At 48.9% G+C, this 13,487-nt stretch overlaps 1 protein-coding gene across 3 annotated transcripts in view; it reads left to right on the top strand.

The window, feature by feature from the left end:
* The window catches only part of SLC25A48 (solute carrier family 25 member 48), a 48,512-nt gene extending 35,851 nt beyond the window's left edge, over window positions 1-12,661 (top strand). Inside the window, exons 5-9 of one of the 3 annotated variants that reach the window (XM_017854900.1) lie at window positions 615-872; window positions 3,255-3,388; window positions 3,638-3,712; window positions 9,189-9,318; window positions 12,271-12,661. In XM_017854900.1, coding sequence (XP_017710389.1) covers window positions 615-872; window positions 3,255-3,388; window positions 3,638-3,712; window positions 9,189-9,311 — 590 coding nt within the window. In that variant the 3' untranslated portion in view covers window positions 9,312-9,318; window positions 12,271-12,661. Of the gene's footprint in view, window positions 1-614; window positions 873-3,254; window positions 3,389-3,637; window positions 3,713-8,170; window positions 9,319-12,270 lie in introns of those variants that run through there. The other 2 variants (XM_017854903.1, XM_017854906.1) reach the window with 2 other exon arrangements.
* The last annotated feature ends 826 nt before the right edge of the window (window positions 12,662-13,487 follow it).

Raw genomic sequence — 13,487 nt, 5'->3', positions numbered from 1 at the left:
GAGAAGTGTCTGTTCATATCCTTCGCCTACTTTTGATGAGATTGTTTGTTTTTTCTTGTAAATTTGTTTGAGTTCTTAGTAGATATTTTATAAAATTATAGATTTTAAATTTTATATATAATTTATAAATTATTTTCAATAAGCGGTAGAGCTAGGATTTGCAGCCAGGACAGTCTGGCTCCAAATCTCATATACATTTTGCCCTGCCACACTGTGCATAAGTGTGTACACAGGCACATACACAAATACACACACACCCACACACATAACATGTTGGATTTTCTAGCTTCAAAAAAGAGCTTAATGTGGCTTGTCATAATTGATTCTAGACATTCTGAAGTCACATCTGCTTCAAAAGAAGTAGTGGTATTGACCTAAAGTAACTGGTGTTCTATCATGTGGCTGGGATTGTCCCCAGTCTGGCTGTGTATATTGGCAGGGGCTCTTGTTGGGACCTCAGTATCCTGGTTTGAACTGCCAAGGTCAGATTTGGTAAAAGCTGATGGGCTACATGAGAGGGAACTGTCAAAGGGCTGGGCTGGCTCCAGTGTCAGGGAATGTCCAGTCTCTTACGCCCTGGGTCACTTGCCACCTTCTCTCCCTTGTCTTTGCAGCCAACCTCGGTTTGAAGTCCAAGGCAGTGGCTCCTGGGGAGCAGCCAGCATACCAGGGGCCCGTGCACTGCATTACAACCATTGTGAGGAATGAGGGCCTGGCAGGGCTGTACCGGGGGGCCAGTGCCATGCTGCTGAGGGATGTCCCAGGCTATTGCCTCTACTTCATCCCCTACGTGTTCCTGAGTGAATGGATCACACCTGAGGCCTGCACAGGCCCCAGCCCCTGTGCCGTATGGCTGGCGGGCGGCATGGCAGGTAAGGGCAGCAGCAGCTGGAGCCGCACCCCTGTGCAGGCCACGGCAGTGGGACAGCTGGGGAACTGCCATGCCCTTCTCAGCCCAGGGGGAGGGCAGGACACATTTAGGTACTCACCCAACAATTATTTGTTAGGTACCTACTGTGTCCCTGGCCCTCTCCCACCTCAGCCTCATCCCTTTTCCTATGCAGCTATGAGAATGGCAGTTCCCATTTGAGCCCATTTGACTTTCAAGCAATGGATATATTTTGAACACATACTCTGTGTCAGGCATTACTAAGCTTTGGAAAGGAAATCCATTATCATGGTTCAGTTTATTAAATGCAACCTTTGTGATGTAAGGATGCCATTAGTTCTACAAGGCAGGAATCAGTCTCCCCATTTCACAGATGAGAAAACTCAGGTCCAGAAATGTTAAGTAGCCAATCCCAGGTCACACAGCTGGTGCTGACAGTATAGCAGGGACTCTGCAGCCAGAAAGATTTAAGTTCAAATCCACACTTCATCATTTTGTGACCATGGCCTGGCTTCTTAACCTCCCTGCTCAGAATCCTGCACCACATCCCTCTTTCATTTAAGGTAAAAGTTGACATCCTTGCAATGGTTTTCCAGGCTCTCAGTGATCTAGCTCCCTGTTCCCCACCCACCTCACTTCTACTCCTCTCCCCTTCCTCACTTTCTCCAGTCACACTCGTCTCTGCTGCAACTTGACCATGGCGGGCCCTTTCCCAACCACAGGGCCTTTGTACCTGCTACTCTCGCACCTCCTGAATTTAACAATATGGAGGCCACTGGGGATGTTGGTAAGGGCCATTTGATGGAGAGAAGGGTGTAAAAACCTGATGGAGTGGGATCAAGAAAGAATGAGATGAAGGATATTGGTGCACCCAAGTATACACAACTCTTCTGAGGGTTCTGCTATGCTGTAATGAGGAACAGAGAAACAGAGCCATAGCCAGAAGGGTTATGGAAGTCAAGAGAGGATACCTTTTTAAGAAGGCTGGCATCATGGCATGTTTGATGTGATGGGAAAGATCTAACAGAAAGAAGAAAATCATGAATCCTCCTCCTCCTCCCTCTCCTCCTCCTCCCTCTCCTCCTCCCTCTCCACCCCCTCCTCCTCTTTCTCTTTCCCCCTCTCCTCCTCCTCCTCCTCCCTCTCTTTCTCCTCCTCATCATCACAGTTTGCCATGCTGTCAGCTCATAGCAAACACATAATGAAGCTGATGTCTTAGCCACCTTACTATAGTTTCACCTTCTGGCCTCCAGGTGCCTGTGCTCATGCCCAGCTACTAGTAAGAGCTCAGTCAGTACCGACTGGCAGAGAAGACTGCAAGGCCCCATCCACTCTCACTTCTGCAGAAAGCAGGTGTGAATGGCCTGACAGGCAAATCCCATTTTGCAATGCCCTTTCCCATGGGCTGAGGGACAAGGGAGTGCACCAGGGCAGTACCCTGGGAAGTGGTCCCACTGTCCTGGCAGAAGGCACAGGTTTAGAGAGGCTCCTGGAGGACCAAGGGCAGGAGGCTAAGGGGACCAGAGTCCAGGATAGGCCGAGGGCCAAGGACAGTCTAAGGTCTCCTTTGGGAGCTACTGGGCAGCAATTAAAGACCATGCAAACCAGTTGCCCTGGACTTTAACATCAATTTGTTTTTCTCTCCTCATCTAGGAATATATGAATTTCTGTGTTTATATAGTAGCCTGGCATTGTTTTCCTAGAATTCCTTACCTGAGCGTATCCCATGAGGATGACCTAGTGGCACGTGATCCCAAGGCTTCTATTCCACATACTTGAAAAAGAAAAGAGATTTTCAAAAGCTGTCCCTGCTCTGTTTTTGCAACCCCCAGGCTGGCCCTTCCTTGGTGAGCAGCCTGTCTGCATGTGCATGTTTAGCTTCTCTGGGTTCAGAGTAAATCCTGCCCTCAGCGAGCTGCGAACCTTCAGCCTCATGCCTCACCCTGGGCTTTCTTCTGGTGCCCCGGGAAGGTGCTGCCAAGTACCTGTGGAGCCTGTTACTCTTTCTCCAATAAAAACTGCTAATAAAGACTGCCACGTCTTGAACACTGGCTGTGGACTGGCACTGTGCTCAGTGCTTCACGTTCATCAATTCATTTCGTCCTCAAAACAGCCCCACAAAGATAGGTACTGCCGCCCCATTTTACAGACGAGAAGCCCGAGGCTTAGAGAAGGGAGGAAAGTTTTGCCAAGTCTCACAGCGAGTGGCAAGCGAGAATCAGAAACAAACTTTGCGGGTTCTAATCCTGAGCTCTGTCCCTTCTCCCGGTTTAATGAATCTCTAAATGGTAGAAATCCGCAAGGAGCCAGGCCCCTCCCGATCCTAAGGAGCCAGCCCCTGACACCTGTTTCTTTCTCTTTGCAGGAGCAATTTCTTGGGGGACAGCGACTCCTATGGATGTTGTGAAAAGTCGACTCCAAGCTGATGGGGTTTATTTAAACAAATATAAAGGTGTCCTGGATTGTATCTCCCAGAGTTACCAGAAGGAAGGTCTTAAAGTAAGCCCACAGTAGGCCTGCGGGGCCAGTGTCAGTTCCTGGAAGGTGATTCACACATTTAGTAGGATGTGGGACTACAGAGAAGGGAATCAGGAGACCAGGAGGCTGCTGGTGATTACGTGTCAGGTGCCACAAGTGGGTGCTTTGTCAAGCACTTCACCTAGGTGGTCTTTTCACATGGCCAGTGGAGGAGGTAGGTATGTGACCTACCTGACAGAGGTTCAGAGAGGGCTGGTAATCTGCTTGCAGCCACACAGCTGGTCCATGGTGGCGCCTGGGCCTGGTCTACGTCTGTCTGTCACCACAGTTTGCCTTCTCATCAAGGTAGGTTGGGCAGTCCTTCCTCACTCATGGCTCAGTGCCTTCCCCACCCCTCCTCCTGGTGGGAATTGCCAGAGCTGCCTTGCCTCTTTCCTGTCCTCAGTCAGCTCATCTCACCAGCTCCAGGCCCTGTGAACTGTCTTCTGCTCTCCCACCTAAGCCCTGACCCCAGACCTCTGGCCTCGGCTGAGGAGGCAGCCTCCAACCCATTTCCCTTGGCTGTGTCTCCTCTGTTCTTCCTACAGCTCAAGGGCTTAACCTAACACACACCCCTTCCCACCACCTGAAAAGGTGCTGCCCCAGGATAGACCAGACTTCCATATCCAGTGTCCAAAGTTATAAACAGATTCATCACCCTCTGGAGAAACCATCCTGCTGGCTCTTTCTTGCATGGGCTCCTTGCTTTCTTGGTGTGGCTCTTAGAGTTAGCAGATGTGGGTTCAAAGTCAGATGTAGCTACTGTGAGCTGGCAGGATCCAAGCAAGCAGCTTCATGTCTTAGGGCCTCAGTTTCTCCTAGAATGATCATCCCTTCCATGAAGGGTGGGGCATTTGTGGGTTAATACAAAAAGCACTCCATTATGTAACCCATAGGGAAGAGTTAACCCTTTCTCATTTGTATTAGTATTATCAGTATTGATTTTATTAGCACCAGCGTTACCCCAGAGCTCTGAGTCTTTTCTCACATGGCTGCCCCACCCCAGGCCCTGCCAGATGAGTCTGCCCCATCCTTCCAGGCCCAGTGCAGTCCACCACCCTCCCCAGGATCCATGTCCTTGGCTTGCTTCTCGTGTACCTCTCTCAAGGCGCTTCTAACACACCACCACGGGCGACAGCTATTTCTATACCTGCCCTTCCTCTGCCTCTTAAAGCAAGTTTTCCGAGGTCCTGTTTTACTCTCTCCCCCAACTTGGGAAAGATGCAGAGTTGGGATGACCCAGTGTTGCAGTAAATAACTAACATGCCCCATGAGAGGGACAAGATCCAAAAGCTAGATCAAAGGGCCACATCTAAAAGACAGAACTACCAGAAGTCACTGTAAAGTCCAGCCCTTAGTATTCAATCATGGACCAATCAACTGTGTAGAGGATGGGGCGATCTGATTTGGTGAAGGCTCCTAAGGAAAAATGCCTAAGTGCTTTAGTTTTCAAATGCTTATTTTTAGAGCACCTAGTATGTGGTAGGCACAGTTCTAGGAGCTGGGGACAGAGCAGTAAACTAAAGAGAAAAAGCCCATGCTCTGATCAGCTAATGTGCAGTGAGCCAACAGTGAGACCTGTCCCAAGGTTGCATTAATAGAAGTATAGTGGGTAGAATAAAGGAGGTGGAGGCCTCTGCCCTGACCAGATTACAGCTGAAATGTTGCATCCACCTTTGGTCACTGCCCATTAAGCAAGACCCTAGTGGTGCCCTGGGAATGAAGAGCAGGATATCATAGTGTGTGAGGAAAGGCTGGACCCTGGTTAGTATAAGAAGATGTGATAAGGAGGAAACTTGAGTTCTATCTTTATGTTTTAAGGATGGATAAACTCAGAGCTTTACTGTTCTCATTATTTTAAATTCCTTTTTAAAATTTTTAACAAGAGCTGCCCTGACAGAAGGGTGAAGCCCAGCCCTGGTGTGGCCTCAATTGTCTTTTGTATCTTTTTTTTTCTTCTTCTTCTTCTTCTTTTTTTTTTTTTTTTTTTTTTAAAAAAATTCATTTTGTTTTAAGCCAATGAACACAGAAGGATATAAAAGTGTTTCAAATGGATGATTCATTTTATTTGAGATGTTTTGTCTACTTCCCCAAATATTAATGTGTCATAATTTGTAAAGAATCTGTAGAGGCAAAATATATTGCTGATATTATTTCCTGCAAAAATTACTGTGCTCTTTAAAAAATGAAGTCCTGGAAGTCAGCTAAGTTCAGATGATTGGTTTCTTAATCTTGATAGCATTTGGTCCTCACTGTTGGTTCAGAGACAGGTTTTAAGTCAAGATAACAATACTCAGCTTGAGTAACCACTGCATGATCAGATGGTTCAAGGTTAATTGTTTAAAATTTGTATTAATTGGTCAAAAATTGGTAATGTATGAACATAGGAAGCTTCCAAAACTACCTGAGGATATACTGTGTCGATGCCCTGCCTGTGGTCCCTGTCCTCACTCAAAGGCAATTACCATAAAGTTTCTTGTGATACATTTCAAAAACATTGACAGTGTATATAAGAATATATGTGTATGTACCTATCTACGTATGCTTGTATATGTTACTGTTTACTTATGAACATAAATAGTAACATAAACAAAAATAACGACACCATCTAGAGCAATCAGGTTGTCTCAAAGGCAGTTTTCTGGCAGCAGCAGGAGGAGGAGGTAAAGAGGACTCCCTGGTGCCCCAGGGATGGCTCCAGTTCCCGGCTGGCTTGGGCTCTGGCCATATGGAGCATCCCTCCCCAAGCATTCTTGACTGTGGCTCACAGAGGCAGAGTGCAAGGCCCCAAGTCCATCATCATCCAATCTGTTCTCACCTTCCTATGGAAGAAGAAGTTTGTGACAGGAAAGAATTAGAAAGGCATTAATAATGATGATGGTGACCAATTTGAGTGGGTTACACTTAGGGATGATCAGTGGCATAGCCTTTGTGGTAGGGAAAATCAAAAGTCCATGGACTTGTCGAGGCATCTCCAAGTAGAAACAGAAGAAAAATCTGGTAGTTTTGGAGCGATTCTCTGCCCACTGTTAGGGTTGTCTTGGGCTACATGGACCATAGCTCTGACTTGGAGAGTTGCCATCTGAAATAATGAGGCTGGTGAAGCACCTTGGTATTCTTGGCTCCATGGAAGCAGCTGCTGTGGAGGGGCTGTGGCAGTGAGATGAGGCTGAATGGCAGACAGAGGGGGCATTTGTAGGTAGACAGCTTCTGAAGGCACCAGGGCCAGCTGCCCTGGGTTACTGTCCCTGGGGAATCTGGAGCCTCCCTCTTGCTCCAGGAACCCTGAACTACAGCCACCAGGACTCTTCCTTTTTCACGTCCAAAAGTTCATTTATTCATTCATTCATTTACTCATGCATCCATCCATTCACTGATTCATTTAATGTGTTTATGGAAGGTTTACTCTGGGTTAAGTGCTCACAGGTGCTGGAGTTTCAGAGGCAAACCACCCACACAGCCCTGCATTCACTGTCCTGACTGTGGGTGCTAATCCCACCCCCACCCCTGTTGTCTGTCCTTCCTGACAGATAAGTCAGGGACACTTGGAGAACAGTGTGAGGAGTGCTGTGATGGGGAGATACTGAGTGCACAGAAGGTGAGGGGCCATCATCCACCTGGGGGTGGCCATGGCGACACTGCCAGGCTGCAAGCCAGGCATGGGAAGCACTCCAGGCAGAAGGTACCAGAAGAGGCCCAGTGGAGGAAAAAGTCTGGCCTCTTAAAGGAATGACAGGCCGTTAACCTGCCCAGAGTGTCAGCTGTGAGAGGCCGCGCAGAGAAAGTGCAAGGGAGAGCATGTGGGTCCTTGCAAGTCAGGAAAGGGTATGGACCTGACCCTAGCCCATAGGGAGCCACTGAGGCTTTGTAGGGTGGGAGTGAGGGGGGACTCGGTCTGGAGGTCATATGCTCTGAAAGCTCTGGGTAAAAGCTGGCAGGTCTGCACTTTGTTTGCCTTCTGTGGGCTCCGCAGCAGAGCAGGCCACAGCTGCTGGAGGGAGGGCTGTCTGCTTGTCTGAAGTGACCCACAGCTCCTGCAGAGCCTGGTGCTGTGGGACAGAAGGCTCACACTCCAAGCTGGGCCCTGGCTGCCTCCGCCTTGCAGAGCAGAGCCAAGCCCAGACCCACAGGGGAACCTCTGTGGGCACCGGCATGGAATTTTCCTCTCAGAGTTTGACCCAGTTCCTGGCTGTTATTCAGTCACTCTGGATGAGCCTGTGGAATTCCAGAAAGGTCAGACATCAGAGAAGAGTGTTAATATTACCAGGATCTCACTGCCTGAACAGCTCGAGGGCTTGGCTGAGCCACTTGTTCATCTCTAGGGATCCTTGTCCATTAACCCCATCCCTAGGGCCATGTTGCACCCTGGAGGCTGTTGCGAGGTACAGGCACCTCTCCTGAAGGAAGGTCACCTGATATCCTAGCCAGTGACAGAGGCCTGCACCAACTCTGATACCACAGTGCCCAGAGACTGAGGAAACTGGGGAAATGCAAAGGGTTGGTTTCTACTTTTACAAAATGACCAGTTCTGTTTCTTAAACTTAGAAAATTATACAGGAATCAGAGTAGGTTTCTATCTGTGCCTGACAGTTCTCAAGTCATTTATATTTGTGTGAGAACTTGCTTTTAGATAGTCGTTTCTTACCAGAGGATGTGTTAAAGGCCAGCTCCTCCCCACAGTCCCTCTCGCCAAAGCTCTTATCTGTTCTCATTTTCTGGGTCATGTTGTTATTGTTCCTAAACAGGCCTTATCTCTGCTAATAGGTTATCACTGCTTGAGAGTTGAAATCACATCACATTTATGAGCTGACACCCAACACCAAGCAAGAAGATTGAGGGAGGAAAGGAAGATCATAGGCCGTGATCACATAATACTCCCTGGGGATGGAAGACAAATGCAGGTGTCACGGAGCAGCAAAGGCAGAGTTCAGCAGCTCAGCAGCACGGGCCATTCTTCCCGAGCACGCATCCTAGTGCTGGAGGTTGAGTCCTATTCCCTATTAGGTGATAGACTATTAATAAGAACAAGGAGGGTGATGATAATAATCAGCAGTTAATACGTGCTTATACTGTATGCCAGGCACCGTGCAAGTGCTTGAAAAGCCTCATCTCATTTAGTCCCTCCAACATTCTTATCAGGTTGATTCTATCATTACTCCCTCTTACAGTCGGGAAAAATGAGTTCCAGAGAGTTTGCCATTGGCCCAAGTGACAAACTGTGCCTCAACCTCAATGGCAAAGCTGTGCCTCAACTCCATGTCTGCAGAGTCTTAAGCACAGTTCGAGTTCCGTTCTCTGCCACTTTGCGTTTGTCCTGTGAAGCCCCTGCTGCAGTGATTGGGCATGGCTGGGTGCTCTGTCTACTTAGGGCTTCTAGATTCCGGAGGGGGGGGGAGAGAGAGAGAGAGAGAGAGAGAGAGAGAGAGAGAGAGGGAGAGAGAGAGAGACAGTGTGTGTATGTATATGAGAGAAGAAGAGAGGGAGGGAGAGAGAGGGCAATTTAAAAAGCATATGTAGGTGTTTGCCTGGCCCAACAGCTTACCTATAGTATTTAGTGCATGTGTATCAGGGTCTGGCAGGAAAAGCACCATCAGGTATGACATGGGTCAGGGCAGGGCATGACTGGGACTTCTCTTTGTGGTCTCTGCCTGCACAGGTCCTTCGGGCTCTGGCTGCGGACGGGGCCTGGGCGGGCAGCACCACGAGCCATTCTCTGCCCCTCCTTAGTGGCCCTGCAGAGGTGTGGCTCAGTTCCCTGCAATAACCAGGCCCCTGTGCAAAGGTGTTTTTCAGAGGCATCACTGTGAACGCGGTGCGGGGCTTCCCCATGAGTGCGGCCATGTTCCTTGGGTACGAGCTGTCGCTGCAGGCTATCCGCGGGGACCACGCAGTGACGAGTCCATGAGTGCCAGGTCAGTGTGCTTCCATCCCAGCCAATTGTACCTCCCAGGAACTTGAAACTCTTTTTTTTTTTTTTGGTCATGAGAATGTTGTGGCCTTCTGAAATGTCCTGTGGTTTATCACATATCTAATCTGTGGTAAGCTGGGGCTAGAGCTGCCACCCTTCTTGTCATCAAACAGCAGTTGAGAAATGCCCACCAGTGACTGGTGGTGTGCTGGGTCCCCAGGGACCGAGTCTGGCACAGAGTATACCTGTTTCCAGACAGCTCGCCTCTCCATTTTCCCATCCAGTAGCTTCAACAGCCCTTGCAGAGAAGCACTTTTACCTTCACTGTGCAGATGCAATGACCCAGGCTCACAAGTTAGGACTGCAACCAGGATACCTGCAGGGGGGCACCGTCTCCCCACCTCCCTACTGAACTGCGGGGCCTGACTCTGAGAGCCACCCACAGGCTCCCAGAGCCCCAGAGGACAGTTCTCTGCCACCATTCTTTGCCTCCCATACCCTCTTTTTCTTTCTCATTGCAGAAAGATCACTGTAGCCTAAGGACTCTTCTAAAGACAGAAATCTGACTCCCATGCTCACATGCCCTCCTTGGCTCCCCATTGCCCTCTAGATAAAGCCCTCACCCTGCTTCCGCTGGCCTCACCCCTCACCACTGTTCTGAATGTCCGGCCCTCTCTCTCGCCCCTAGGTCTTTGCTCAGGCTGTCCCCTCTGCCTGACATCCTCTTTTCGCTCCTTTCCCACTTGTCCTTGGCTTCACCAGCTCTTTGTCATCCAGGCTGTAGAAGTCTCCTCCTCCCGGATTGCCAGCTTGCTTTCTCAGCTGGGGTGAGTCGCGCCTTCTGCAGACCATCCCCCACCCCCACCCGCACTGCATCCTAAATGCCAGAGGACGCCCTCATTCCCCAGGCAGGGCTGCCGTACTGTCCCTACGTTTGCACTAATGGTGCCTGGCACAGAGCCCGGCACACAAAGGACCACTCAGCAGTGTCGTCGGATGGGTGGATGACCAACCACCCATATTCCCTCAGGTCTCCTCTTCCTCCCTGTGCTTTTTCTTCCTCATTGTCTGCCCCCACACTGGCTACCTGCAAAGCTCAGAAGACAAAGTGGGTGTGGACTGAACTTTCTAGTCGACTAAGAAGCCATTTGACATGAGTCTTGGTTAGCACAAATTCTCCTAGGAAGGATGTTCTTTGTCTATAAAACCTCACTGCTGCCTCCCCGTGTGAGCTGGCAGGGGCGTTCTCAGGATGGCAGAGCCCTGCTGGGGTGCACGGGTAGTGCCAGAACCTGGACAAAGGGAGGGGGCCTGACCAACCAGGCTGACCGTAGTTAGCCCAGGACAAGCCCCAGAAGCTGGCTTCAAATAAAATGCTCTCCACTTTTTGCTAAAGCAGCAACATTCACAGCTTTTCTGGCTATTTGCCCTTTCTTATGAAAGGGAAAGGGTAGCAACACAGTTTGTATAATTCAACATCTTGAGTGAAGAGTTACTGCATTTGGGTGGCATCCAGGACAGGGAAGGAATTTGTCTTATTCTTAAAGCTGTGCTCTCTTTAAGAGAAAAGTAATTTCTTAAACATCCTATAATAAAAGTCATGCATTTTTATTGTAGAAAAAATAGAAAATTTAAATAAACAGAAAGAACAAAATAATAAGACCTGTCATCACAAGACCTTGTTATTATTCTTCCAAATTTGTCTTATGTGTATTTTCAAATTGGGACCCTACTCTCCACAGTGTTTTACAGTCCTCTTTTCCCATTCAGTAGTTTGGGACCATTTTCCCATGTCATGAAATCTTCAGCTACAAGATGGTTTTAATGCCAAGACCTCCCAGATCCCAGAGTGGCTGGATGCCTGCCCAACCTGTCATACCTGCCACTGCGACCACCCTGGTGATTAACTGCTTCAGTACAAAGAAGGAACTTTCTAGCAACCCAATCACGATTGTCCTGCATTTAGCCTTTCACAAGCAGTGACCAACCCAATTGGAAGCTTTTCTTTCTGAAAGCACTCTTTCTTGCAAGGGGCATGGACATCTGTCTCCCTCAGAAGGGAGGACTTCTAAGGCAGGGAGGAGTTTGTTGCCTTCTGGTGGGAGAGTGAGGTTTCCAGCCACTGGTCTGCAGATCCATCTTAAACAAGTCTTGCCCATGGCATTCAACTTCCTGTTTTAACCCCAAAACACCAAGGCCTGTTAATAAGACTGGATTTTAATTTACCAAGTAGCTCTGAGATTTGGGGCAGGCCATGCTCAGACAGCAGTCACACCCACTCTTTGAATGCCTCCCTCATTTTCTAGACCCAGGACAGAGTGAGATGATGTATATTAGAGATCTAGGGAGTCAAGCCGTCCCTAAGAAGTGGCGGGATGGGGACCATCTCAAGAGTTCCTGGGTACAGATAACAGGGATGACTTGAGAATTGTTTCTAAGAGCCTGCAGGGGATAGATCACCCAGCTCCCAGCAGCTGCCAGGTGCCTTCCAGCAACCAGGCACAGAGATCTCCCCCAGCGTCCCCAAGTCCCATGCGGGAAGATCAGTGGCCTTTGGTGGTAGAAGTAGCATCCAGCCCACTCATCAGTGGCTGGTTCTCAAACTTGTCTATGGCTCATGAATCCAACTCTACCATCCACCTGTCCAAGACCAACCTCCAGAGCTTCCTAGAATAATCCTGGTCTGCCCTCTGTCCTGACATGCGTGCTCCAGATCTCATAAGGCTACTTGCAGTTTCAGGAAAACTGATTTTCAAGGAAAGAAGACATAGTCCTCTTATGATACCTTTTTTGAACATTTACAAATAGCCCCGGTAACCCTGAGAGCCTCTGCCACTCTGTACTTTGCCTCTTGGTGCTTCACAAACCCAGTCTCCAAATGGGTTGTTTGACCCCAAGATCCAAGATTTTAAGACTCCTGTTAGATGATGTTCTTGTCTTTCCTCCTTTTTCCCAGGGCCTCATCCCATTAACAGGTCAATGCTAACAGTGTCTGCAGAACCCATGGTGTGAATTTACTGAAGAGAGAGAAAGACTCTCCGCCAGGTGGGCTTTCAGCCAAGCAGGCTGTCCTCAGAACCCCTTCCTTCCTTCACAATTGCAAGCATTCTGATCCCCACCCCAGCTGGGGCAGCGGAGCTCCTGCCTTGGAGGCATTCAACTGACCATTGGTCAACTGATCACCAACTATTTCAGCTTTGGACTTGCACCTGGTAACAAAAAAACGAACAGAACAAAACAAAACTGGAGTAAAATAGATCCTCCTCCCATGGCCATTGTAAACTCACTGTGAATTCATGGAAGAGGTGGAGTTGGCTCTAAGTTTCAAAATAAAAGCATTAAAAACCTCTTCACATTGTTTCTCTGTCAGATGCCCCTGCCTGGCTTCCAAGAGGCTCTTGGCCACTGTCATTTCTCTTGCTCTGTTCAGGCCTCTGTGGATGTTGCAGGCCCAGAGGGAAACCCCCCTCCACGAAGGTGAGGTGAGAAACTGAGCGGGGGCAGCCTGGCTTCTTTTTTCCCAGATCCCTAAGGTCGGCGGGGAGGGCATAGCCGTTGAAAAGGGTGATAAGGGACAGAAACCTTCTAGGGGTTCCCCCACCCTGAGCAGTGGCACACGTTAGTGACTTACTTCAGGCAGGCTGGCCCTGGGCTTGGTTGGGGTGGGCACTCTCTGGGCCTTATTTTTACATAGAGAACAAAACAAAACAAAATGAAATACTTGATCCACAGTCTGGTTTCCAGAGTGACTTCATTGTTCTAAATTTTATTCCTTACTAGAGCTGCATGGGGAGGCCATTGCTATTTTGCTGTTATGTGGCTTGTGTCCCTGCAGCCTCTCCCAATTCTGTGCCCACAACAAGCATTCCTAGTCAATCATAGAGCCCTTTCTTGATGAGCCGAGTGGCGCCTCAGAGTCTTTCTCAGCACAGTGCCCCGGCAGCCACCAGCAGCTGCGCAGAACTGCCATACGAAATGAATCTATTTGCCATCCCTGGCTTACATCCCAGTGAAGGAAATGTCCTCAAATTTGTTCTTTTTTCTTTCCCTTGAAAAGATCTTCCTTGGTTTCTCCACTACCCTGTTCCCCCACCACCCCCTGCCTTTGAGTGATTTGGGCCATGTCTCAGAAAAATCTCTGCCTTACTAGACCCAAGACCAAAGCAATGCTAT

The sequence above is a fragment of the Rhinopithecus bieti genome, unplaced genomic scaffold (genome assembly GCF_001698545.2).
Source record: "Rhinopithecus bieti isolate Rb0 unplaced genomic scaffold, ASM169854v2 scaffold_2872, whole genome shotgun sequence".
In the NCBI taxonomy this organism is placed as follows: Eukaryota; Metazoa; Chordata; class Mammalia; order Primates; family Cercopithecidae; genus Rhinopithecus; species Rhinopithecus bieti.
The sequence above is the reverse complement of the archived record's forward strand: the minus strand, read 5'-3'. Positions and strand labels throughout refer to the sequence as shown.